General features: G+C 64.2%; 1 protein-coding gene across 5 annotated transcripts; it reads right to left on the bottom strand.

Moving 5' to 3' along the window:
• Nucleotides 1-2,099: 2,099 nt before the first annotated feature.
• Nucleotides 2,100-20,250, bottom strand: TSPAN32 (tetraspanin 32). 5 transcript variants are annotated; one of them, XM_045183212.2, is made up of 9 exons: nt 20,128-20,250; nt 19,373-19,487; nt 18,516-18,613; nt 15,047-15,121; nt 10,411-10,512; nt 9,770-9,904; nt 8,589-8,672; nt 8,303-8,394; nt 6,067-7,840 (listed from the first exon to the last, which is right to left on the bottom strand). In XM_045183212.2, exons 1-9 carry the CDS (start codon nt 20,191-20,193, stop codon nt 7,711-7,713), a joined length of 897 nt encoding a protein of 298 aa, XP_045039147.2. In that variant the 5' UTR covers nt 20,194-20,250; the 3' UTR covers nt 6,067-7,710. The 5 variants fall into 5 exon arrangements, 4 of the variants coding, with proteins under 4 accessions (XP_045039148.2, XP_045039147.2, XP_024430344.2 ...); XM_024574576.4 differs by having other exon boundaries at nt 9,770-9,856; XR_006653160.3 differs by lacking the exons at nt 8,303-8,394; nt 8,589-8,672 and adding an exon at nt 2,101-3,747 and having other exon boundaries at nt 5,358-6,201.
• Nucleotides 20,251-25,512: the final 5,262 nt, after the last annotated feature.

Raw genomic sequence — 25,512 nt, 5'->3', positions numbered from 1 at the left:
TCGATGGCTGGATCTTCAGTGCGTGCCGACGTGTGCCGGGCACGTTCCAGGCGCTGGCTGTGTGACCTGGTCACCCAGGACCCCTTCCCTCACGGGCCTTAGGCCCTGGTGACAGCGACAGCTGCCCATCATGTCTCCTCATTTCTGGGAAGGGGGGACTTCCCAGGATACTTGACACAGCATCCTGGAGCAACAGGGGCACTTCCCCCACCCCCGTGGGAACGCTTGGAGGCATCCTCGGTGGGCTCTCAGGGAGCGGGCCCTGCTTTCCAGGCACAGGGGGGACAGGGTGGAGAAGCGGAGAGAAGCCAGGAGGGCGGAAGCTAGGGTGCAGTCGGGGGAGAGGGCTAGACGCCAAGGCCAGGCAGATGTGAGGAGGCCGGAGCTCCCTTTGATTGCAAATGCAGTGGGAGCGATGGGAGGGTTTCGCAGGGAAGCCACGGGCCTGGCCCCCCGGCCAAACAGGGACTCAAGGGGCAGCGGGCGGCCTCGGCCCCCCAGGGGACTGGCACTCGCAGGCACAAGGGTCAGGGCACGTGCGGGCTGTCCCGGGGACCCCTTCTGAAGTGCGCGGCCCTGTGGCCCACCAACTGACCCGGCGAGGACCGAAGGGACCCGCCGACACGCGTCAGCGTTCTCCGGAGAGGCGGACCCAGCAGGAGACATGTGTGTGCGTGTTATATACTGCATATCGTCATGGCAATTATGGGGCCCGGACGTCCCCGCACCTGCCACCTGTAAGCCAGAGACCCTTCCTGGATGCTGTGTCCAGGAAGGAAGTGGGGGGGCTGTGGTTCAGTTCCAGTCCGGAGGCCCCCAGCGCCAGGGAGCCCACGGCGGGAGTCCCAGATGGGAGGCTGGAGAAAAGCACATGTCCCAGGTCAAGGGGTGGGACAGGGAGAAGGGAGAATACCTCCTTCCTCCGCCTTCCATGCTGCGCAGGCCTTGGTGGTCTGGAAGGGCCCCTCCCCGCTCTCTGGGAGGGCCGCCTGCTCACTGAGCCCACCCATTCCAATGCTGACCTCACCTGGGGACACCCCGGACGCTGATGTTCTGTCTGCGCATCCTGGGCCCAGTCACACTGACACTGAACATCACAGGCACCAATGACGCGGGTGCCACTGGGACCGGGGCCACGTCCTGGGAAAGGCTCCCTCGTGCGCTGATGGTGGAGCTTTGGCACATCCCCCCACCCCCACCAGAGGAGATGCTCGGACAGAGGCACAGCGGGGTGCCTTAGAGAATGAGGAAGAGAGAAGAGAGGCCTGCCTGGGCCACGCCCGGTGGGGCACCCTCTTGTGCCTCTCCTGCCCTCCGCCGAGGTCAGCTGGGGCTCATTGTGGGAGGGGAGGGCAGGCCAGTTGCTCGGCTGGCTTTGTTCTGAGTCTTCCCCGCCTGGTGACCTTGGGCCGGTTCCTCAGTTCCCCACCTGCCGTGGGGTGTGCGGGAGGGCCAGACGGACCAGAGCGTGCAGGGACCAGAGTGGGCCTGGCCCATCGGAGGCGGGACGCCCCTGCCTCCTTGGAGCTGGCTGGGCTGAGCGGCTTCTCTGCCAGCACAGTGCTGGGGGCTGGCGACTCACCACTCTTACGGGGCCACACTGTCTGGGGGACCACGAGCCCCATTTCCTATGGAAACCAACCCAGACCACACAAACGACAGGCTGGTGATGCCGAGAATGCCCCCCGGGGGAGCCTGCCTCCCTCCCTGTGCCGCGCTGAGGGTCAGAGGCAGGCCTCAAGCGGTGGCACTATGCATTTTTGGGAAAGGACAACTCGGACGTCCTAAAGACAGTGGAGGTGCACCCCGTGTCGCTGGAGTGGAGAAGGGACGTGCTCAGAGCAGCTCAGGAGAGGCAGCACAGGCTTGTGCCGGAACCCAGCGGCAGGTCATGGCAAAAGCTGCGGCCCCCGTCGCTGAAGGGCATGCCTTCCAGCCACAAAGACCCACCCGCCGCCGCCAACACTCCCGACGGGCCCGGAGGAGGAACAAGGCACAGCCGCCCCCTCACGGCTCACTCAGCATCGTCCAGGGGGTCCTGGCCGGAGCACGTGGGCAAGAAGAAGAAATAAGAAGGCGCCCGTCCCCGGAAGGAAGACATGAATTATCTCTGTTCGCACAGGACATGATATTATGTGTAGAAAACCCTGCGAATCCCACCCAAAGCCCAGGGAAACAACTAGGTGCGTTCAGCAATGGGCAGGTTGGGCAACATGCAAAAGCTGGTTTTATTGCCCCACACGAGCGAGAGGCGTGGGGAGGACAGTCCCACTCTGACGGCAGCGGACAGAACGAACTATCTGGGAACAGATTTAGCCCAAGAAGCGTGAGGCGTGTGCACCGGGAACCAGCAGACGTCCTCAACGCGGACCTGGGAGCTGACCCTGCGGAGAGGGAGCCGCGGCACGGGCGGGAGACTCGGTGTGGTCGCCAAACTACCTGCAGCTCCCTGCAACCCTACCCACGTCCCCGCTGGCCTTCCCCAGGCTCGTCCGAAATCCAGGGGCCCCAGAACGGCCAAAGCCCTCTTGAGAGGGAAAGTTAAACAACGTTGCCGGAGGCGGGCCCCTCCCGGTCTCGGTCTTCGTGATCACTGTCGGCTGTGGGCTCTCCCGCGCCGGCATGTGTAAAGGAAGCACGTGTGTATCTGTTTGCCTCCTACCCAGTCCCGGAGATTCCCGGCTCTGCTTTCTCCCGCCTCCCCAGTCTACCACCCTTGGATTCCAGGTGACCCCCGACACCCCTCTTTTGATGTGGATGAAGGAAATACGGGGCAGAGCTGCCCTTCTCTGGAGCATCTCAATCCGCTGAGGTTTCTCTTCCTGGCAGTGGTGGTCGGTTGGGCTCAGATAAGCTCACAAAGGTTTTACAGTTTGGATGTTTCTTCCGCTGACAAGTTTGTCGATGACAGTCACCTTCCAAGCCCGCCAGGAGGCTCTCCTGGTGGGCCCTGACGTGTCCGGCTTGAGTGCACCCCTCAAGTTCCTGTGGTGACCTCCGCGGGGCTGTGCCACACTTGGGCACCCTCACATAGGATGGGACCCCGTCGCCCTTGTGCTGGACCACACGGCCAGGCCACTGGCCGCCACCCAGGAGGCAGGAGACACCGCAACACGGGGCTTTTCACACATTCAGTTCTCCCATCGGTGGGGGGACAGCGTGCAGGTCAGCTGCTGAGCTGTGACCTGTTTTCTCTCGTCCATCAGCCTGCTGTCCACTGTGGGGCTGCGTCCCGGAACCCGGCCTCTCTTTGGCCGTCAGTGGAGAAGTGGAGAGCTGTTCGTGGGCACCGGTCAAGTGACAATAGACTCGGGCAGCCCCCCTCCTTGGTTTCAGAGCCAGGCCAGGGGCAGAGGGGCTCCCTGCTGGGGTGTCCCCGCCGATTCCCCAGCCGCAGCCTGAAGGAAGTGGCTGCATTTCCCCGAAGAGTATTGCTCGGCGGGTGTCACCCAGGACGTCGGGGGTGTTTCAGGTTCAGGTCTGTGTTCTGTTCTCCAGTCCGGCAGTTTCAGTATCTGCTGGCGAGCACACGGTTGCCCCCGCGTGGACACTCTCCCATCCGTGGTCGTCACTGGGAGGTGCACACAGGTTTGGGCCATGAGCCGAGGGGACCCCTCCACCCCCACGCCGGGCCACGGCACAGAGATCTGGTCCCTTCCGCACTCCGGCTTCTGCTCCGCACCAGGGGCTCAGGCAAGCTTCCGGTTTGCCATCAGCGTGTCTGCTGCTGGAGGGGCGTTTACCTGCCTGGGGTTTAACAGCCGAAGGCAGGGGAGTGACCCCCTGTCCGACAGCCCGGGAGGAAAAGTCATTTTCCGCCTACCCGTCTAAGTCCTGTCTGGACTAACACCCAGGTTGACAGGTGGCACGGAAACAACGAGGAAATGACCAAATTTATCACCTACGTAGGGACAGGGTTGTCCGTAGGAATCGGGGACCCCAGGCTAGAGCTGGCCTGCCATCAGATCTAAGGGGAAGGGGGAGGTGGGGTGCACTGCGGTTTGGATTTCAAAGAGCAAGAAGGTACTTCAAAGGCAGAGAAAAGCAGTTAATGTTTGTTAAACAAACGTTTGCTGGACCATCTCTGACAATGGGGCCCGGGAGGACTTCGACCGCAGGGCGTGCTGGGCCGTCCCTTATCACGCCAGCCCTCTAACCAGCAGTCAACTGCATGCTACCTCCCTTCCGGATGGCTCCTTATCTAAATCCCTTACACCGTTAGGGAGAAGGTCCAAGGTTAGGGTTGGGGTTTGGTTTTTTCTGAGCCTGGTTTCTGAAAAATAATCGGCTTTAATCAACGATTTCCCGTACAGGCGTGTTTTGGGGGGAAGGGGGAGGCCGGAATCTGCTTCCCTCTCACACACGAGTCCAGCCGCATCGTGCAACCAGGCACAGCAGGTGTGACATTTCCACTCCCAGGCCCTCGTGTTTCCATACTGTCCCGGTCTCGTCGGTGCCAGGGCCTCGGGCTCCTGAGGTCTCTCCTGGGCCCTGGACCCTTGAGCCCACTTTGTTTCAAGGGCTTTGGGTCCCCATGGGGGCTCGAGCACAGGGTTGGACCCTCCTGTCCGTCTTTACCTTGGTCACCCTGCCTGATTTGCCCCAGGCGGTCCCAGCTGGGACGTCCATTGTAATCTCCACCTTCCTGCTTTTTAAATCCCTCCAAACTGGGGTAGACAGAGCAGCCTTGTTGGGGCCCTTTAATGTTGGGGGACCAGATGGGGGTCCCTGGGCCCACCCGACCTGGACGGCACTGCATGCAGACCCCTGTCTGTCCCCCAGCAGCATCCTTCCGGTTCATCGCATTTCCTGACCATCTAAAGATTTCCACTGTACTGGGACCTCCCTCGGCTGCCCGCTTCTCTCCCTGTTTTCTTGTTAGTTCAGGGTTTTATCAGCATCTGTAGGGCCCAGGAGGGAAGCTGAGACAGCAGATTCCTCGAGCAGTCTTCCTGGAGACGGGGTGAAGGGGCGGGAAACTCCCTGCGCAGCTCTTGGTGACCCCCGGTAACCTAGAATTATTACATCATCCGAGTGTTTGGGGGGAAGCTCTCGACCCCGAAATCTGAGCGAGTCGATGAAATGAAACGAAACAGTGACAAACAGACTCAAGAAGAAATGAAAGTGTGGCCCCAGCCGGGGCGGCTCAGGGGGCCGGGCGGTGCCCCGGGAAAGGAAAGGGGCCCAGGCCTGGGTTGTGGGCTCGGTCCCTGGTCAGCGTGCACGAGAGAGGTGACCCACCACCGTTTCTCTCCCAGGACGTTTCTCTCCCTTGCTTTCTCCCTCCCTTCCTCTGTCTCTGACAATAAATAAATCAACTATTTTGAAACGAAGAAAGAGGAAATAAAACTGAGAACCTTGCAAGCAGTCCTGGTCAAGAAGGGGAAGCTTCTCTTCCCGAAGGACAGCTGAGGGACGCAGAAGGCCGCCCATTAGCCCAAAGCTCAGTAGCTGCAAACTGAGCCATTTACTGGCTTCCAGGTCCCGCGCGGCGTAGCACCGACTCCCGGCTCAGGGCTCCTCGGGGGACAAGCCCCAGGCCGTTGCCGGCTGGGGGCTGGGGGCCACCTCGGTCCCAGCCGTGCGAGTGAGCAGGAGAAGAGGGAAGCGGGCTCTTCGCGGCCTGGTCCTCGTGGGGGCCGTGCAATCAGGCGGTGGCGGGATTGTGGCCGTGGGGTCAGGTGCCCCGGGCTGGAGCAGGTGCGGCAGGTGCGGCAGGTGTGGCAGGCAGTGCTCCCCCGGGGGCGCCTGTGTATCCGCTTTTTATGTATTTTTTAATTTTCAAAAACTATTCTATCTTTAGAGAGAGGGGGAGGGAGAGAGAGAGGGAGAGACACATCAATGCGCGGTGCCTCTGGCGCGCCCCTCGCCGAGGACCCAGCCTGCAACCCAGGCCTGCGCCCCGACTCGACTTGGGTGTTCTGAGCGCGGCGGCTCTCTCCCGCGGGGTGGCACGCTGATGGTTCTCAATCAACGAATGGCTCCACTGGATCGCTGTCAACTTCAACTGGCCTCCCTGGCCGAGGAGCGTCATCTGGACGGGGGTGCTCTGCAGGATGTGGCCCCGGTAACCAGGCAACGGTGCCATTCTGCCCCCCACCAGAGTGCATGGGCGTGGGTGGGGCTGCACCTCTCCGGATCAGAGCTAGTGAGCCCTTCCCAAAAGTGTGCCCTGGGCCCTGCTGGTCCTCCGTCTCCTGGCTGCAAAAACAGAGGAACACTGGAGAACACGGTCACAGAGTCCTCAAGTTGGTGGCTGCGGGTGCCACCCAGCCCATTTAGGGCTCCTGTGCCGCTGGGCTAAGCAACCAGCAGGGGTCATGGTGACGGCCGGGCAGTCCAAACAAGAGGAAACGGGGTGTTACTACTCATTGAGTGGGATTAGGGGTCCCCGAGGCCGTTCCTCACCCTGCCCCCTCCAGTCGTGAAGGCTGGTGGAAGACCAGGGCCACGGTGTGACTGTCTTCCTTCCTCAGATCCCTCCGAAATGTTAGTGGGCACCGCCCCCCAGGAGCGGGGCTCGGGTGGGCTGCAAGCACGTGGCTGGGCACAGAGGAGGAGGCTCCCCGTGGACATCAGTCTTGGGCCAGCGGCCGGAGGAGCGGTCTATGGCTTCCGGCAAAATTTCTTCTCCTGCTCGGCCTCTCCGTCTTACAGAATTTCACTAACTTTGCCTCTCTTCCCTCCCTCTTTCCACCACTGTTGTGCTGGCACCTATTTGCAATTTATTTCCTAAGCTGCGGGGAAAACGAGGTGACAAGGGCAGAACCACAGGGCAGGGCACGGGAATGCACCCGACTGTCACCAAACATGGCCTGTGAGACGCTGGGGTGCCTCCCTTTGGGGGCAAGGACCGAGGCGGGAGGGCAGCTGTGTGCTGGGCAGGTGGGCGCGCCCTTGCTTTGGGAGGTGCATGTGTGGGAGACGCAGGGGCGGGACTGGGACACAACGGGGGACAGTGGCGGGTGCCTGTCACTTCTTTGGCTGTACATCCCTGGATGGATGTCCCCCTTGGATGGCCTTGGTGGGCCAGGCCTGGCCCCCCTCTGTGGAGCTACGAGGGCCCTGCCGCCCTTGCTCCGTCAGCTGCGCTGGGCCTCGGCCTCCCTGGGGCAAAGTACGGTGCTGTTTGACTCAGGGCTGTGGGGTCTGAGCAAAGGACGCAGCCCCTGTCCCCCACTGGGGACAGTCACAGTTCCTCAGACAGGCAGTGTGGCTGTCCACTGGTGCACGCAGCACCCCTGGACATGTGATGAGATTTCTCCTTACGACAGGGGGGCCCCCTGCCTCGTCTGGCCACAGGATCAAGCCCTTGAGGGTGGAGCGCACTCTCCAGCCCGTGGAGAAGGGAAGTCGGAGAAGTTCTCGCACAGGACTCCCCACACCTTGGAGACGGTGGCGGGTAGGGGTGGGGGGCAGGGCAAGCGAGAGGGGCGCCATGGTCCTGGCCCCATGGGACCTGTGCCTCCCTGCAGAGCCCGCCAGGCTCCCCTGCTTTACCCAGCTCCCAGCCTGTTCCAGGGAGCCTGTGTGGGACCCCCGACCCCGTTGGCAGACATGGGGCCGCTTCTCTGGCCGGGCTCCCCTTCCCCACCCCAGCACAATGTGGGGGGCCCAGCTCATTCTCTAGAGGAGCACGGGGGGCCGAGGCCAGGGTATCCGTGCCTCCATGGGCAGACAGGTGGCAGAACAGGGAGTCAACACAGAGCATCAGTGGTCCTGGAGCAGCCGAGGGCCACCTGACCGTCTGCTTGGGCCCAGGTCATCGAGGTGATGAAGGGTGGGCCCCTCTTGGCAGCGTCTGAATAAGCTGGGCTCCTGGGGCTGGCGGCCACGGGCTCTGAGAGGCAGAAGGACGAGGAGGCTGTTCTAGAATGCAGAGGGGCAGGGCAGGTGCCTCGGCAGGGTCGGGGAGACCCACCTGGCCAGATGGGGTGACGGGGGTGGGGCAGGGAGCAGGGATGGCTGTGAGCACTGAGGGGGGACTGCTTGGTGGCCGGGCCCAGGGTCCCCTGCTCCCTGGGCACAGGGAGCCCGGGGGTTCCCCGAGATCACTGGGGCTGTGGTGTGGGGGCCCCGGGAGCCTCCATCTCTTGGTGCAGGTGGACATGGCCCCTGTGAGGTCAGGTCTTGGTAGGGGCTGGGGACCAGCAGGGGGTCCCTGTGCCGGAGGAGGGTGACGAGCATGCAGGTCTGGCACTTTGCAGTCGCCCCCTCCCTCCGTGTGGCCAGGGGTCTGCTAGGGCATCAGCCTGGCCTGGGTTCAGGGGCCCCACTCTGGGGGAGGGGCGGGCAGGCCTACCGGGGGCTCAGGGCATAGGCCCCTTTGCGGTCCAGGCCTCGGCCGGAGCAGATGGCGAACCACAGGAAGGAGCTGAGCAGCATTGCGTACACCTGGGCGGAGGCGGGGGGCACCTGCACCAGTGTCTCCCTGGGGGACTCCCCGCCTCCCCAGGAAGTGACCCAGGCCATAGGGTGCCCAGCTATCTCAGGAAGGGAGACAGGAGGGTCCACCACCCCAGGCCACTTCCCTGGGGGCAGCCCAGCCCTCCCAACGGGGGTGGCGGAAGGGGCGGTGGGGAAGGTACCATGGAGGCCAGGCCCACACTGGTCAGGATGGAGGCGGCGCGTCCGTGTGTCCTCAGGAAGCTCCTGATGCCCTGCAGGCAGTCCTGGACAGGGGGCAGCGTGATGGGTCCCGCCGGCCCGCCCCTCCCTGCCACCCTGGGACCTGCAGAGCCCACCGAGGCCAGCCAGCGCTCCGATTTGTTCCTGCTGGGATACAGTCCCAAGAGCCCTGGGCAGGTCCTGCAGCGTGGCCGGACGGCTCCTCAGGAAAAGGGACCCAAATCAGGCCTCCAGGTGGTCCCTCTTCTCTCAGAAGGCAGCTCTGGGCCACCCGCTGACCAGGACACCATCCCCACCCCCGCCCCCAGGGCAGGTCTGCGGAGAGCCTGCCCAGCACCCGAGTCCCTGCGCAGGAGGCCTGTGTGGTGTGTGTGCGGCCCTCACCCCTGCCATGCAGATGGGACCCGAGGCCTCTCCCTGGGTGGCGTGAACCAGCCTCTCCGCTCTCGCCCCTCCCCAGCACACTGGGCCCTCCCCTGCCCTCACCCACTCCCAGCGGGCAGCCCCGCTGGGTCTGAAGGTACTGTGCCAGCTGCATCCCTCCCTGGGCCTCTGCCGCGTGCATCCTCCTGTCTGTCTCTTGGAGGGCCGCCAGGAGCCCAAGAGATAGGGGTGGTTTGTTTCCCGGACTACGGGGGAGGGGAGCTGGGCAGGCCGCAGTGGGGGAGGCTGGCCAGCAGGAGGGGGCTGCCAAGTCCCTCTCCAGGCCTTAAGGAAGAAGGGGCTTCCTGCCTCTGGTCTCATTCTGACGGGAGCCTCTGGTGGCCAGACTGGCACAGGCTGGCCCTGCAGTGGGCATGCTTCCTTTTTGGAATGCTGGCTCCTTCGGGGGCCCACAAGACACTGACCCCTCGTCCCTGTACAGCAGATGCCTCTGCTGTTTGACCCTCGGCCCTGGCCACCCTCAGCCCCAGCTCTTCTGGAGGCTTCCGAGGGCAGGGCCTCAGTGCTTGGCACTGCGCCTGACCTTGGGGAGCCTGCGGGCCGGAGCTGAAGTGAAGCAGTGGATGGGGTATGGAGCCTGGCCTGTGTCAAGGTTGGTTCACTGGCACGGCCACCTCTCCCTGCTGCCCCTCATCACCTGCAGCCTTCCTGAGCCCTGCGGTGGGCAGGTCCCCCAACGTCGGCCCCTCCCCCTCACCTGTGAGGTGGCCTCCTCTCTGGGACACAGGTCGGCCTCAGCACTGCCCAGCAGGCCGGAAGGAGAGCTCTTCCCACAGCACAGGAACTGCAAGGACAGGCAGAGGGGGCCTTGGCTCCCCGAACCCCAGGATCCCTGTGGGGCAGAAGGGGGAACTGAGGCACAAGCATCCAGCAGAGCTGGGGCCCCCAAGAGATCAGGAATGGGGCTCAGGGCAAGGCGGCTGCCTCTGTGGGGGACCCTGTCTGCCCAGTGGGCTTCCCTGAGGAAGGAGGGCCCTCCTGCACCGGCAGGCCCTCACTGATGCCGCCTGCCCACCTGCGGGCAGACCGCACACACCTGCCAGGGCTGGGCCAGCCTCGCGGGCTGTGAACCAGGGCCCTGTCAAAGCCGCACCATCAGCGGCCGGCCATTCTGAGTCAGCTTTGGACAGTGGGCCTTGCATTCTGCTCTGGAGTCCACAGATTCGGTAGCGGCCTATCAGGGCCGAGGGAGGAGGATGGAGTCCTTGTCCTCGGGGCAGCGATGGCCTGTGTCCTGGGCACCCTGGTCAGCCCCCGACCCTGGCCAGCTGGGGGCACCATAGTGGGAGGCTGACCAGCCCAGAGCTGCCGGTGAGGGGGGCCCCCTACCACACTCACCGTGTCCTGGATGGCCAGCAGCTCCTGTCGCCAGGCGCCAGGCGAGCTCCTCATTGCCCGGTCGAAGGCCAGGTCGTAGGTGTCCAACACGGCATCTTCCACCTGTGCCAGGAGGGTCTCCATGAAGCCCTCCCGGAGGGCGGGCCCCGGCCACGCCGCGGAGGGCTGTCTGAAGGGCCCAAGCCTCCTTCCCCAAGCAGAGCCCCCAAGGGCAGAGCCAGTTTTCCTGGGTGGCCGGTCGAGGTGGCTCCCGGACTTCAACTGGCTGTGAATGCCTCTCCTGCCCCTGCCCCCCGCCCCCTGGTGGTCCTGCAGGATGAGCCAGAGACCGAAGCTCGGGTCCTGAGGAGCATGGAGAGCCAGCCGAGGAAAGCATCTATCTGCTTCTGTCTCTGGACACGGACAGTGGGCTGGCGAAGCCGGGCCTGGACAGAGACGGCCGGCAGGGCCGATTGTCAGACCTCAGCTCCTCAGCGATGCTCTGGGGTCGTTACTATATTGTCAGGAGGGATGGCCCTCGCTGTGGCTGAGCTGCCAGCTTTGTCCCCGTCCCCAAGGCCCCAGAAGCAGGGCCACGGAGCAGACGCGGCCAAGCTACACCCCCTGCCCAAGGCCTGCTGGAGGAGCCAGGGCGATATTCTCCCTAAGAAAACTGGGGGTGCACTGGGGCCTTGGAGGGGCCACGGCTTGACACCAGGGTGCTGTGCCCTTCAAGCCCGTCTTCCAGGGCTCCGAGGGTGCCTCCAGGGGGGCTCCTGGCTGCAAACGGCTCTCGCTGGACAACGCATGTGAGACACTCACACAGACCAGGTTCTCGGGGAGTCCGCAGTCCCCACTTCAGGCCTTCAGCCGGGCCTGGCGACTCTGGGCTGTGCCACCACCCTCAGCGTCTGCTGAACCCATGTGGGTGGCTCCGGGGTGGCCTGTGGGGGCTGGGGTGGCTCTGCAGACCAGCCCCATGGACCCCACAGCCACTCTGACCGGAGCCCACATGGTGGCCGGACGGTCGGGGAGGGGAGTGGCCTGGGGTGAGGGCCTGGGGGAGGGGAGCTGTGAGGACAGCGACCTTCCAGTCTGCTCCTCGCACCCGTGTACTTGATCCGAGAATGAATTATTAAGCAGAGTCAGGCAATTCACCTCCTCGGCCCCGTCTGGGGACAGGCGGGCGGTGGCAGTGGCTCCCGGGCTGTGGTTGGCGCATAATTAATTGTCTTCTCGCTCTGCATTCATTGCACGGCCACCCGGTCCCCACACCGCTGGCCCTTGCCAGCTCTGGGGCGCCTGCCAGGGCCCCTCCCCCACCCTGCCGGGGTCGGCAGCCTGGCTTCCAGTCCAGCACAGACATGGCGGTCCCTGCCCTCCTCTGTCCTCCGGTTTCCCATCTGTTGGGGGGCCCTGGGTGAGCCATCCTGACCCTGATTTAGGACAGCTTAGGGGGTCTCTGGGGAGAGGCATGGGGTGGGGGAAAGGCTCTGGACCCCCAGGAGCACAGCTTCTGTGCCCACGGGGCTATAAGCAAAGGGGCCTGGCTGGGATCTGGCCTGGGGTGCCCCAAGGCCAAGGCCCCGCCCATGATCCAGGGTGACGGGCACCAGAAGGAGGCTCGGCCTGACCCCAACCACCGCCTTGGGCAAGCCCTGGGCAGCTCTGCACAGACCGCGCAACAGAGGACGGAGGGCCAGCCTGGCTTGGGGTGCCAGGGGGCCCCACTGAGCCCTTCGCATGCACTGGTTCGCCCTGCCGTGCCACAGGCCCCACTGCAGGGTCTCCACGCTCCTCTCAGCACCGAGGAGAGAGGCCCCAGCAGCCACGAGCGCCAGTTGGAGAGGCTGACCTTGGACTCCGAAGCCAGGGCTCCTTCACCTGGGAGCCCACGTGGGCCTGGACATGCACAGAGCCCCCCAGGAGGCCTGGGCAGATGGGGGCCTGGGGTCAAGCAGGACCCCAAGAACTGACCCTTGAGGGCCAGTTGGAGGATGGACCAGACCAGGACAATTTTGGTGGGGGTGGTGGCGGGGGTGGGACAGAGAAGAGGCCCAGCTGGGAGCCATCGGCCAGCACCCCTGCCTTGCCCTGAGCGGAGCCCCCACTGGCCGTGGCCTGTGTCTCTGTCCCCTGCAAATCCTGGGCTGGAGCTGTAAACACACAGGTTCCGAGGAGAGCAGGTGGAGGGTCTGTAGCACCCCAGGAGAGCCAGGGGGGCCCCAGGGCACCCTGGGAGCTGTCTTGCCTGGGACCACCCATGTAGTGACCCAGACTGCTGCTGGGGTGGCAGGGAAGGGTTGGGAAATGGGAGGCCGAAACGCCCGCCCAGGCAGGATGGCTGATCTGCCCTGCTGAGAGCTGAGGCCACCTTTGGGGATCTTTAGCCTCCCCAAAATGCAGAGGAATGCCCTTTTACTGATCTGGTCACAGGTGGGTGACCCCGGATAATGCCGGGGGTGGTGGGCAGTTTGGGGCGGCATTGACTTGGGGCATGGATGGTGGGTGGGTGGGGACTCCTCCTGCCTGGCTCTACCAGGGTGACCTTGTCCCTCTCTCAGCCCGTGTCCCTCCACATGCAGCCTGAAGGGTGACCCCACACTCCGAGGCCTGGCCACTCAGCCTCATCCACACCGGGAAGCACAGGAGGGAGAAAGGCCCACGTGGGAGGGCGAGGAGAGCAAAGACCAGAGAGGGCGGTCACACACCTACAGGGCACAGTGCGGACTCAGCCTGAGAGCCGGCCTGCTCTCCTGGCCGGCTGCCATCTGCGAGCCTCTCCATTTGGGGGGTGGGGCGTGGGCAGCCAGACACCCTAATGCACGGGGGCCGGGGCCGCAGGGCGCCTGACACGGGGAAGTCATCGCTCATCACCCACTATCTGCGAGGGGGCTTTGCAGAAACGAAGTTCACTCTGGTGGGCCATCTTGGTGTCGCTGGGCCAGGTCTTGCCGAGCACATGGGGAAACAGGCCCAGTGGGAGGAAAGGGGACAACTGAGGGTGACAGGAAGCCAGGGCAGACAGGGCCCATGGCCTGGGCTCTCCTGTCTCTCTCTGGGCCCCGTGTGCTGGCCCAGGGGCTCCTCAGGCTGCCTGGGGGGCAATCTCACCTGGGTCTGGGCTCTCATAGGCAAAGGGTGGGGCCCAAGCTCTGCCACCAGGGTCCGTCCACAGCTGAGTACCGGGGGGTGGCCTGCCCCTTGCCCCTCTCCTAGCTGTGGCTTCTTGGCCAGGGGGCAGCTGGGCTGCAGGGCTGGGCGGCACCTAGCACTGGGCCGAGCTCTGAAAGCAGATGTGGTCCCCAGTGGGAGGCCCCTTTGGGGACAGAGGCTGCATCCTGGCAATGGGGAGAGGCTCGGGGAGAAGCCTGACCTGTCAGGGGCTCTAGGCACAGGGCCTAGGGGCAGATGTTGGTGCTGGTCCGTCTCGCTTGGTGCCCTGGCCTGGCACCTGCTGACTGGAGCCACCGGGGTCCCTTCCCAGAGCCCTGGAAGCCTCGTGGTCCTGCCAGTTCCCAGACCCAAGAGGCAAAGGGTCCTGGGGCTGGGGCTGGGCTGGCCCCACATGCCCCTCTCTCTGAGCCTCTTAGGCACCCTTGTCCTCTGTCCAGACTGGGTGGGCCTGGCCTTGCTCCCACATCCCTGGTCTGGCAGGGGGTCAGCTTCACTTATGAAGGCGCCAGCCCTACCTCCGGCTCAGGCTCTCAGATGCTCCTCAGGCCCTGAGTTTGGACAGAATTCCGGGAGGGCAGCTGCCTGTGCCCCAGGGCTGTCCCAAGCTGTCCCTGGGGTGAGTGCCCACCACAGATTCACGGGCTGTAAGCGCCTAGCCCTGCATACACGCGGTCTCTGGGGGCTGTGGCCCCACGTGGCCGAATGACCCTGGCACTGGGGCCTCCCTCCCTCCCTCCCTCCCTCAGAGCTGGGAAGGAGCCTCCTCGGCCCTGAGCCTCCCTGGGCGCCCTCCTGACATAGCACATCCCCGGAAGACACTGGCTGAGTGGGTGGACGGATGGACCCCTGCTGTGGGCACCCGCACCCACCACTACCCTGGGCATCATCATCCCAGTCACCCCAGCATGACCGTCCCTGGGGAAGAGCCCACATTCCGAATGGAACCAGCAGGGTACCTCAACCCTGGCCACCTCGCAGCCCCGTCTCCAGGCAGGTCAGGGTCCTGTGGGTTCATCCTGGACACCCTGTCCACCCAGTCCTCCCAGCAGCCCCCCCACAAGGCATTTCTCCCTGCCTGGCTGGGCTCCATCAGGAGTGCAACCCCCCTTAGTGAATCTTTGGGAATACTGATTCCCCCCAAATCCATCCCTCAGGCAGGCAGGGGCCTCCCTCCACCTGCCCCTCCCCCTTCTCAACCCCCTGGAGCCATCTTCCCAGGCCAGGGGGAGACAGGGTTGGGGGGGGCTTAGTTGGGGTGGTCTGAGGCCTCTACCAGCTTCCCCTCCTTCCTTCTACAGCTGCTGCCCCCTGCCCTCTGGTGCCTGTGTCCCCACCCTACCCCCAGGGAGACAATGTCCCAGTAATGGTCCCCAAACACCCACCTATCTCTTCTCTAGTGATGGGGGGTAGGAGGAAGCACGGACTGACTTCCTCGTAGCCATCCTGGGACCCTCTGCTGCACTAGGGTGGGGGCGCTCACCTGGGTGGGGTTGCGGAGTCTCCAGAAGGCCACCTGCACCAGGGCGCAGAACACCAGCGCGAAGCACAGGAAGCCCTGGGGAGAGGAGGGCTGGTCATCCCGCAGCCATGGGGCTGTGCAGGGCCCACTGGGCTCCCTCTAGGCCTAGGAAGCCTGAGCCCAGCTCCCCATTGCCCAGGCGGAGACCTAGGGTGGCAGGCACACGTGTTTCCACCCTTCCTTCCGGCCCCTTTCGGGAAGCCTTCCGCCACGGCTGGCTTTCCTTCCAAGGGCCTGTTCCTGGCAGTGCTAACCCCTCGCCCCAGGGAGGGAGGAGTCCCCAGCATGGAGACCCTCCTGCTCACTGGGACTGCTGCTGAGAGGGACACTGACCCCCATGGGAGGGGCCCGGCAGAGCCCTCCTTCTGTGGGCCTGGGACCAGGGTCTGGGAGAACCTGCCCCGTTCAGGTGGCCCAGGCGCACTGAGCAGGGACAGCTGGCTTGGTTTTGGTTTTGCAACCTCTACAGCTGGGCTCCCCGGGGGCTGCAACGCTCAACGCCGGAAGCCCAGGTTCCGGCCGGGAGAGCTTAGGCCAGGGGGACACACCCAGCTGGTGTGACCACCGCTCCCCCGCAGGGAGCTCCCTCCTTTCCTCACACCCTGCTCCTCCCAGTGGCCCAAGGGTGCCGGTCCCCTCACTCTTACACCGCCTGGACCCACGCTGGAAGGGACAGGCAGTCCCTGGAGAGCAGGGCCCCAGCCCCAGCCCCTCACTGTCCCTCCCTCTCTGGGTCAGGGCTCTGAGCTTGAGGAAGCTACTGAGTACGGTGGGCCCTCCCCTGAAAAAGGCACTCACACCCCAGCGCTCTTTGCAGGCAGTGTCAAAGGGTCACCGCCACCTCGGAGCCCAGCCTGGTTCTGCACGGCCAGTCCAGCCACTGACCGCACATGCCGCAGTGTCCGCAGGCCCGCAGCCACGGTACAGAGCATGCCCCCCTCCTCAGGCAGGGCGCTCCGATCCCAGTGTGTCACCCCCTTCCTCCCCCTTCCGGGGCTGCCCATAGCCTGGGGCAGGCTTCGGGCTCGCCCAGGGTGACACAGACAGGTGCCTGCTGGCGCAGACAGACACAGAGACGGAAGGATGAAGGCCAGGCCAGGATGCAGAATTAGTCCGTGTGTGGGTGTTGAGGGGGTGGCTCTGTGAGAGAGTGGACCACCCACCAGCCCCCGAGCTCGGGTGTGGGCGCAGGGGCCCCACTCCGCTGAGGTAGACAGCTGCCCGCCTTCCCCGTCCTGCCGCCCGCCTGGGAGTCTGCAGGCCTCTGTCTCAGGACGTCCTTGAAGGTGCCTCCTCCTTCCTCTCTGGCCTTCCCCTTCCCCCTCCTCTCCCTCCTCCCCCCTGGCTGGCTGAGGGCCACCTTCCCATCTGGAAGCCATCGCTCAAGGCTGCCTCCCAGGCTGGGGCCCTGAGCCAGCTCAGGGGACCTGCATGCTCCAGAAACCGCTTCACTCCTAGGAGAGAGCATGGCTCCCTGCCTCCGACCGTTGGCCCACCCACCACCCTGCAGAGGGTGTCCTGGGGGGAGGACGGACCCACCCGTGCCCCAGGCCTCTGCCCGCTGGGCACCAGCGGCTGGTGTGGCCAGGCCCAACCCCAGCCCTCTTCCCTGTCCTCACTCCAAACAAAAATACGTAAATAAATCGCAACAGCCTCCTTGGGCCACCCTGGCAAGCGCTGCGCTCTCATTTCCTGTTCTAGAGGCCGGAGGGGGTGGGGGCAGGAAGGGGGGAGCATCCCACGCCTGTCCCATGGGGAGCCATCGCCAGCCCCTTCCCATGCGCTAGTACACGCACATGCACCCACACAGACGTGCCAGACGCAGCACGCGCACACACGCCGCTCAGCGTGCAGGTGTCTGGGAGCCAGGTTGCCCCCCGCCCCCAGGTCAGGGTGCAGGGCTGGGCAGGGGTCAGGGGGTGCTGGGGGCAGCCCTGGGGCCTGGCTGGGCCAAGAACAGGCCTGAGCTCGCGAGACCGAGCAGGGGACACAGGGAAGAGGCGAACTCCTTTGCTGCCTTCAGCCAGCACCACGGCGCCCTCTGGTGGCCGACGCTGCAGGGTCCCCACCCCCCCAGGCCCAGCACGCTGGCCTGACCTGGTCCCCTGGCCAGGCCTGGCTGGCCCCCTGTCCTACTGTACTCCCCCTTGTCAGGCCCCACAGCTGCGGGCTCTCCTCTGGGGGGGCAGTCCTTTACCCCGTTGGCTTCCCTCCCTTCACCACCCGGGCCAGTGATTTTCAACCTTTTTCATCTTGAGGCACACATAAATGACTAAAATTCTGCCCAAAATATAGTTTTTGTCAATCTGACAAAAAAAAAATAGGTATACTTTTGGTTTATTCCCACTGCACAGTGTTTTATATGACTCCAGGGCACGGGAGGTCAGGGTCTCTGGCTGTCTTTAAGATTCTGGTGGCTCACCCCTGTGCGGTGGTGGCAGGCTGAAAATCGCTGCCCTGGGCGCAGGCCGCAGCCACAGTGGAGGGACACCCGGGCTGCCTTGTGCCCCCTGTGGGGTCCCAGTTAGGGCCGAGCTGCCCAAGCCCAGCTTCACCCAGGGGCACACCGAGGGCTGGCTGGCCTGGGACTGCTGCTCCTAGAGGTGGCCCTGTCCCTGCCCTTGCGGCCCATTACAATCAGGAGTCACTCAACAAATATTGGGTGACACAGGCTGGGCCGAGAACCCTGGCTGTCCTGGGGCTCAGCAGCCACCTGGAGAAGTACAACCCCTCCCCACACCCCACAAGAGCTTCTGGAGGTCTCTGGCCCCAGGGCTGGGGGCACCAAAGAGGGGCCTCCAGGCAGGAACGGAGGGAGGGAGGCTGGACAATGAGCATCCCAAGCGTCAAGTATGTGCCAGGGAGTTGCTGGGGGTGCAGGTGAGAGCACAGGCCCTAGTTCAGGTGAGGGGGCAGGGCTGGCAGGGGCAGCAACAGGACAAGTCGGAAGGGACCTAGGGGCCCGTGTGGAGGAGTGGGTATGGGGACATGAGGCCACTGCTGTGGGACCATCAGGGGCATGTGGGACCCCCTCCAGTAGCTGCAAAGGACAGCGTGGAGCTCAGGAGGACCGGGCTGTAGTCTGCCTGGGGCGCCCAGATCCCTGGGGTTGGGGGTGGTGGGCAGAGGGGCCTTTCCCTGCCTCCTCCGGTCTGCTAGTAACAGGAAATGAAATGCACCGGAAATCCCGGGGCCTCCAGGGTAGCAGGACCCCAGCCTCCCTGGACCTTTGGGAAGAAAGGCTCCCGGCCCCCCCCTCTCCCTAGAGGGTGAGGATGACCTGTGAGGTAGGGCCAGGGGGCCGGGCCCTGACTGGCCCACATGGCTCTGTCCACGTTTTCTGTCTGGACACAGTGGGCAGAGGCTTATAGCCCCGCCAGTCCAGAGTCCAGCCTGGGGTGCTGGGGCGGCGGGAGGTGTGCAGACTCACCCCGGCCATGAGGCGCCCGGCCTCCCGCACAGTGGCTGCGGCGCTCAGCACAGCTCCCAGGCCGAGGAGCCCGGCCAGGCTGATCCCTGTGAAGAAGGCTGGGTGGGGCAAGAGAGGAGGAGGGTTAGGGGTGCCCAGGCCAGGGGTCCCCAGTGCAGAGCCTGGATCGAAATCCACCTGAAGTAGGGGGTGTGTGCTGGACTTCTGGGAGCTCTGAATAGGCCCTGTCTCCCCATCAGGACGGGACCTGCCTCCCATCCCCCCACGCCCTCTACCCCGCCACCCTCCCCTGGCACACTCAGAGGGACCCAAGGGAAGGAGCAGGCCCTGCCCCCCACGTCTGCTTCCTGCCTACTGGCTGGGGCTATCTTTGAAACCCCGCCCCCCAGGCCCCAGTGACCGCCAGCTGAGTGGGGCTATAACCTTATCAGTTCAGACCCAGGCTTCCTGCTCCGGGGAGGCTGGGGTTCGTGTCAAGGTTAAAAAGTGGGGCCCCAGGGGCACAAGGCAGGGGGCTGGGACCACGACCCAACCCAGGGGGCCTCAGTTTTCCCACATCCATCCTCCTTGGTGCTTTCCCCTAAGGTTCAAGCCTCTGGTCATCCCTTTGAGCTGCTTGAGGGCCCCCCCGGGGCCGAGCCCCTGCAGGAACAACCCCCTCCAGGATGCGGAGGCTAGGGTCCGGATGCCACCTGTCGTACCACCCTCGGGTTCCCCGGGAGGGGCTGCAGACCCCAGGCTCTGTGCAGTGGGACCCTCTGCCCCTGACCCCGTGGCCTATTCCTGTCTGGTTCCACTGGAGGACCTCTTGACTAAAGCCCTGCCCCCCGACAGTGGCCACCCAGGGCCTCGCTTACCCCCGCGGTGCAGGGCCTCGTAGGGGGATCCCTCTGGAGACACACGGCTGATGACAGCAAAGTGGGCTCCGAAGTAGGTGAGAGCCGCCACCGTGGCCAAGAGGAGGCCCAGTAGCTGATGGGGCAGAGGTGGAGCACACGGCAGGGCTGGCGCGTGCCTAGCCCTAGGGGACCCCTGGCCTCCCTCCAGCTTCCTGGTCTCACCCGAGATGGTCCCTGCTTCGGGTGTGTCTGCGGGGTGGTCCCGGGGAAGCCTTTGCCCCAGACACCCTCCAACACACACGTAGACACCCTGACACTCACGCACAAACACCCACCACTCACACACACACAAATGTGCTCACACTCCCCCACCCCCAAAGACACCCCTATTGTCCAGTGTCTCCAGGAACCAGGGACCTTGGACCACCCTGCTGAGCAGGGAGTGGGCCCAGCCCAGCCCCAGCAGCTGCGTCTCCCACCCTTACAGAGCACCCAGCGCCACCCCCCCACAGCAGGCATCGTTGCACGAACCCCCTTTACCAGCCCCCTGGGGCCTCCTCCAGGCCTGTTGGCCAGTGGGAGGGTAGCCGCCCCAACAGGTGCTCTGGGCACCCACCACCAGGGACCTCAGGTGCGTGTCCATGGGGGAGGATGGGGACAGCACGGCTGGTGTGGGGGTGGGGAACTGCTGGGCTGGAGGCCCAGTCACACGGCTGCCACCCCTCTCCCCTGGCACCCTACCCCCACCCCTTCCCACCCAACATGCCCGTTACCAGGACAAAGAAGCTGGTGACCAGCATCTGGCATTTGGCCACCCTGACTCGACTCCAAGGGCCCATGGTGGTCTCTGTTCTTCTGCTTTCCTCTGCTCCCCACCCCCCTCCCCTCCCACTGTGGTTTCCAGCTGGGCGGGGGCCTCAGACCGCAGCTGCCCGCCCAGGAGGTAGACTGCGCCCGCCCATCTGCCTGTCAACACACCCTGAGAACTGAGAGGCTGGGTGCCCGGGAAGAAGGGCAGGCAGGAGGGGGAGGGGCGGCAAGGCCAGCTTCTGCCACCCCCTGCTACCCCAGCCCTGGCCCCAGACACCGGACATTTATGGATGTCTGAGTCCTGCCCCAGAGGGGCACAGCCTTGCTCCTGGTGTGGGCGCACGAGACACCTCGGGAGGAGGCGGGTGAGTAGCAGAAGGCAGCTGGGGAGGGGTGAGCTCCCCGTCTCGGGAGTGTGCAAGCAGAGGCTAGCCCCCTGGTGAGTCCTGCCCAGGGCCTTAATCCTGGGAGGAATCTGGGAGGCAGGTCTAATCGGAAACTCATTCTTGAAGCGTATCTTACGTAACCCCATTAGAAATGTTCTGTGACAACTAAATTTTTGAAAAGGTAACTTGATTTTTGATGCTTCAGCGGCACAAATGAGTAATTTGGAGCTGAGCCGTCTCGAGGGCACGGGGAGGGGGCTTGCTCACACCCACGCTGGGTCTCCAACGGAACCCAAAGAGGGGCAGGGCTGCCAACTCTAGTGCATGCAGGTCATGCTGAGTGGGAAACTGGGGGCCAGCATGGGCCCGAGGGGACCCCCGGCGAACCCCCCGTCTGGGTCCAGTCCTGGCCAGTTTGCACCTTGGGGGCCACTGCCGACAGAGTGGGGCCACCCGTGTATGGCTCACCTGTCCTGCTGGAGTTGCTCCCGTTCTGTGTCTTGTAATGTGGGGGGCCACCGGTTCTGTGGGGGCACAAGGGGATCCCCGATGCACCTGGCCTGTGGAGCGCAGGTGTGGCTGAGGGGGTGCCTGAGGGCTTGGGCTGTGGGGCTGGGCAGCCCAACACCCTCTCCCAGAGACCAGCCCCTCGTGCTGTCGGCCTCACTTCTCCAGCGCGGGAGAGAAGCCGCGTGGTCACACTGCGCATGGCCAGCTCGCCGGGCACCTCTGCACTGAGTTTGGAGAAAAACGTTTGGAGTGGGAGCCAGGCCTGGGTTCCCGACCTGCCCCTGCTGAGCACCTCCTGTGTGCCCAGCACTTCCCAAAGAGGACCTCGAGTGGCACTGAAGCCTTCTGTGGGCAAATGTTGTAAGAAGGCTCTCCCAGGGACCGGCCACGTGGGGACTGACCAGGCCTCCGACCACAGCCCAGTTTCCCAGTGCCCGCTGGCTGGGGGCTCAGCCTGCAGACTTCAGGTGCCATCACGTCCACCGCTCGAGCCCTCCTCCCCTTGGCCGCGCCACGCCCTCCCTCTCCAGCACCCTGCTGCAAGAGGAAGTGGCACCCAAGAAAGCCACTGGCCCTCCCCAGCCCTGGGCCACTCACCCCTCCCCTCTGGACCCCTAGGGCGGCCACCCACTTCCAGGACAACCTGTGGGCCCGAGGAGGGACCCAAACGCAGCAGCTGCAGCCCCAAGCGGGAGCCCAGGGGGACTGGCTGCCCCACCCTCATAGTGCTCATCCTCAGGGTCAGGCCTCACCACAGACGAGCCGAGGCTGCCTCCTGCCTGCATTGCCACGGAGACGCAGGGCTTCGATTTGTGTGCCTGGGAGTGCACGTGCCTGTGTGTGAGTGTGACATGTGTGTGCTGGGGTGAGTGTGCACACATGCACACACGTGTGCCCTGTGCACGTTCACATGTGGCTTTAGGGTATGCACACATGCACATGTGTTTGGGTGTCTGTGCGAGTGTGTCTGCGCGTGCACGTGTGTCTGTGCTTGCGTTCGTGTGCACATGTGCGTGTTCACAGGCCCGTGCGAGTGTGTGTGCGTGCGTGCGCCTGCGTGCGTGTGACATGTTATTCGCCATTCAGGAACCTCCTGGTCCCCCTCTTTCTCTCCCTCAGCGAAGAGTTAATTAGCTCCTGGAAAACTATTTTGTCATGTGAGCCGGCTGAAGGGGCTCCCAGCGGCCAGAACTGGAGCCATCGAGCAATACAATCGATACCGCCATGTTGGACTGCACCCCCCAGTTACCTGTGCAGGAGAATCCCAGGTGCTGCGTGCGGTGCCCCCATTGGGGCAGGGAGCCCCTGCACCGCTGAGCGGGGCTGTGCCCAGCCACCTCCTCCACTGGTGGGTGCAGGACAGACAGATGACACCCGGCAGCTCACCTCAGCCAGGTGATGGCAGCCAGCCCCTCAGGGACGGGCCACGCGGAGAGCACGAGCCCCAAGGGGACCTGGTGGGGTCCCCCCCACACCCATGACCGCAGGCTACCAGGACACAGACCCCAGAAGAGCACAGCCTGCAACCACCGGCCAGTCCTCCTCCACACTGTCCAAGTCTCCACCACAAGGAGGGTCTGAGAAGATGTCCCACCCAGAGGAGCCTCGGGGGGCGGGGAACTGAGTGTGACGTGGGGGCCTGGATGGGTCCTGGGCAGAAAAGGAGGAGGAGGAGGAGAACTAAGGAGACTGAACAGGGCGTGGCCGTGGTGAGCAGTCACAGGCCCATGCGGGCTGATTTGTTGTGATAGATGCCCATGCCCACGTCAGATGTCAGTGAGGGGAACCTGGGTGGGCGGCACTGAGAACCCACTGCGCTGTCTTTGCGACTTTTCTGTAACCCTCAATCTGTCCTATGTACATTGTATTTGAAAAGCCAGCGTCATCCACCACCCCAGTCTCACGACACCGAGGGGAGCGGGAGCTGCAGAGCTGGCCCTGACCCGCTACTCACCGGGGCGTGAGCTCTTGGCTCTGAGCTTGCCTGCCCCCACTCCATTACCTGCTCGCTCACTAAGTTGTCTGCACATCCAGTGATGTCACCTGCCCACTTGCTCCGTTACCCACCTGCTCACCTGCTGACCTGCCCACCTGCCCACCTGTTTCCTCACCCACCCACCCTTCACCCACTCATTTTCACACAGTTTTCATTCACACAGCTCTTCGCTCGCTCACTGGCTTCTGCCTGCTCTCCGCCTGCTGCCTGGGCTCTGGGGCAACTGCCTCAGGAATCCAGGCGGGGCAGGGGGAGTCAGCACCGCTGCAGGCCCTCCTTGTCACTATGTAGCTACCTCCCCAGGCCAGGAGGGGGCAGCCTCCACCCTCCAAAGCTTACCGACAGGGAGCCCTTCTTCCTGCAGAGATGAGCCAGGGCCTGAGGGCCAGGGTGGCCCCTGCTCCCAACCTGGAGGGCAGGGCCGAGACCCGGCCCCCCGCCCCTGCCCAGGAAGGCCACAGGTCAGCACTGTGGTGTCCTGGGGGCGCCTGGAGCGCACACCTGCACGCAGGGCTGTGGCTGTGCACCCCTCCCTCCCCGAGCCCCCCCCCCCCCCCGGCCACCACTGACCGAGCAGGAGTGAAGGTGTGTGCCATTCCGCACAGGGTGCGCCACACGGCCCAGGGCTTGCTGAGCCAGAGGCTCTGCCGCCCGTTCTGGGGGAAGGTGTGTGCAGACACCTGCCCCATGTGACCAGCCTCGTCAGCACCCTCCCTTACTTTGTGGTGAAGGTGTGACTGTAGTCCACGACTTTCCTCTCCCCTCCCGTGCCCCCACCACCAGTGTCAATCTGGTCCCACCAGTCCACCCTCTGTCTCGGTCCTCGCCGCCCAGGACTCTGCATGTGAGCGGGACTCAGCGGGAAGGGCCCGGCAGCGCCTGGAGCGGGAGGCAGGGAACGTGCCTTCGCTTGCAGGGCCTCGCTGCAGCGAGCCAGGTGGAGGTGGCTGGGCTTTGTCTTTATTTGGAAGTTAAGTACGGGAGGTGAAGGTGTGCTTGGGGCGGTGTCCGACTCCATCTTTGGAAGCGTCCGGAAGGGCACGTCTCAGAGGCAGAGGGAGATCAGTGCGGCCTAGGCTGGGAGGGAGGCGAGGGTAGGGGTGACAGCTAATGGGTGCGGGTCTCCCTTCGGGGCGCTGAAAATGTTCCGGAACTGGACCGCGGTGGCCGTCGTGTGGCTGTGAATGCCCGGCTGGCCACGGACCCGAGGGCTTCACACGTGTATTTTTAATCCTCACGCGAGAACATGCTTGTTGATTGTAGGGAGAGAGGAAGGGAGAGGGGGGAGGAACATCAATATGGGGGAGGAACGTTCATCGGTTGCCTCCTGCACGTACCCCGACCGGGGGTCGAACCCGCGAGCCTTCGCTGTCCTGGACGTTGCTCCAGCTCACTGAGCTGCCTGCCAGAGTGACTGGAGCACTTTAAAAGAGGAAATTCTGTGGTATGGGAATTGTCTCAATAAAGCTGTTCTTTTTGTTAAAAAAGAAAGAAAGCAGGAAAAGAGAGATGCCTACAAATGCCAAGGGGCAGAGGGCAGCCCTTGGTGGATTCGCTCGCCCTCCCCGTAGGCAGCCTTCGGAAGTGTTTCCCAGAATCACGCTCCCTGCCCAGCTCCTGGCGGGTGCAGGCCAGGTGCCAGGTGCGAGCCTCGAAGGTGCAGGTGCAGTCGCAGCATCGTTCTACACTCAGGAGGCCGCCCAGCTGACTAGCATTCATCGGGACCTGCCGGCTCACCTCGCTCACGGCCCCAGGCCCGGAGGTCCCACAGCCCCGCACCCAACACACGGTGCGCATCGCTCTGGGTCCTGCTGCTGCTGACGGACGTGGCCGACTCAGCCCGGGACCCCCGCCCCCAGTTCTCCCTGCTAGTCCAGTTGGGAGCCCACCATCTCCCTGGCTGTGGTCTCCCCGACACCTCCAAGCTCCCGAGTCCAACGGGACACCTGTCCTCACCTCTGCCTCCACCGGCAGCCTCCAGCCAGCGCGGGGTCCCCATGCCTCTCCCAGTTTCTATGTCACTGACGTAGGTGCCATTTCTCCAGCTTCTGCTGACTCCGCCCACTCTGCCCCTTGCTGAGATATTGGGGTCCCCCAGGGACAGAGGCAGGCCCCCTTTCCCTTCTTGCTCTGGCTGCTGTGGCGATTTCATCCATTCCGGTGCATGTAAACGCCTCTAGATGCGGGGACACCGCCATCCTGCCTCCTGTGCCTGTGACCTTCACAAATCGAGGGGCCTCCTGTGAGTGGGACCGTTCCGTGTTTGGCCCTTCTGTGTCTGGTTTTTTCCACTGAGCATATTCTGCCTCTATTTTTCCCCTCGCCCTCCACCCAGGGATATGCCCTGCGGATTCTAACTGCCTCCCTCTCCCCGATCTCTGGGCTCCACCTCCTCGGCCTCAGGAGGCCTCGGGGCTGAGCCTGGAAAGCCTCAGTGGGCTGCAGGGGAACCAGCT

The sequence above is a fragment of the Desmodus rotundus genome, chromosome 5 (genome assembly GCF_022682495.2).
Source record: "Desmodus rotundus isolate HL8 chromosome 5, HLdesRot8A.1, whole genome shotgun sequence".
Taxonomy (NCBI): domain Eukaryota; kingdom Metazoa; phylum Chordata; class Mammalia; order Chiroptera; family Phyllostomidae; genus Desmodus; species Desmodus rotundus.
The sequence above is the reverse complement of the archived record's forward strand: the minus strand, read 5'-3'. Positions and strand labels throughout refer to the sequence as shown.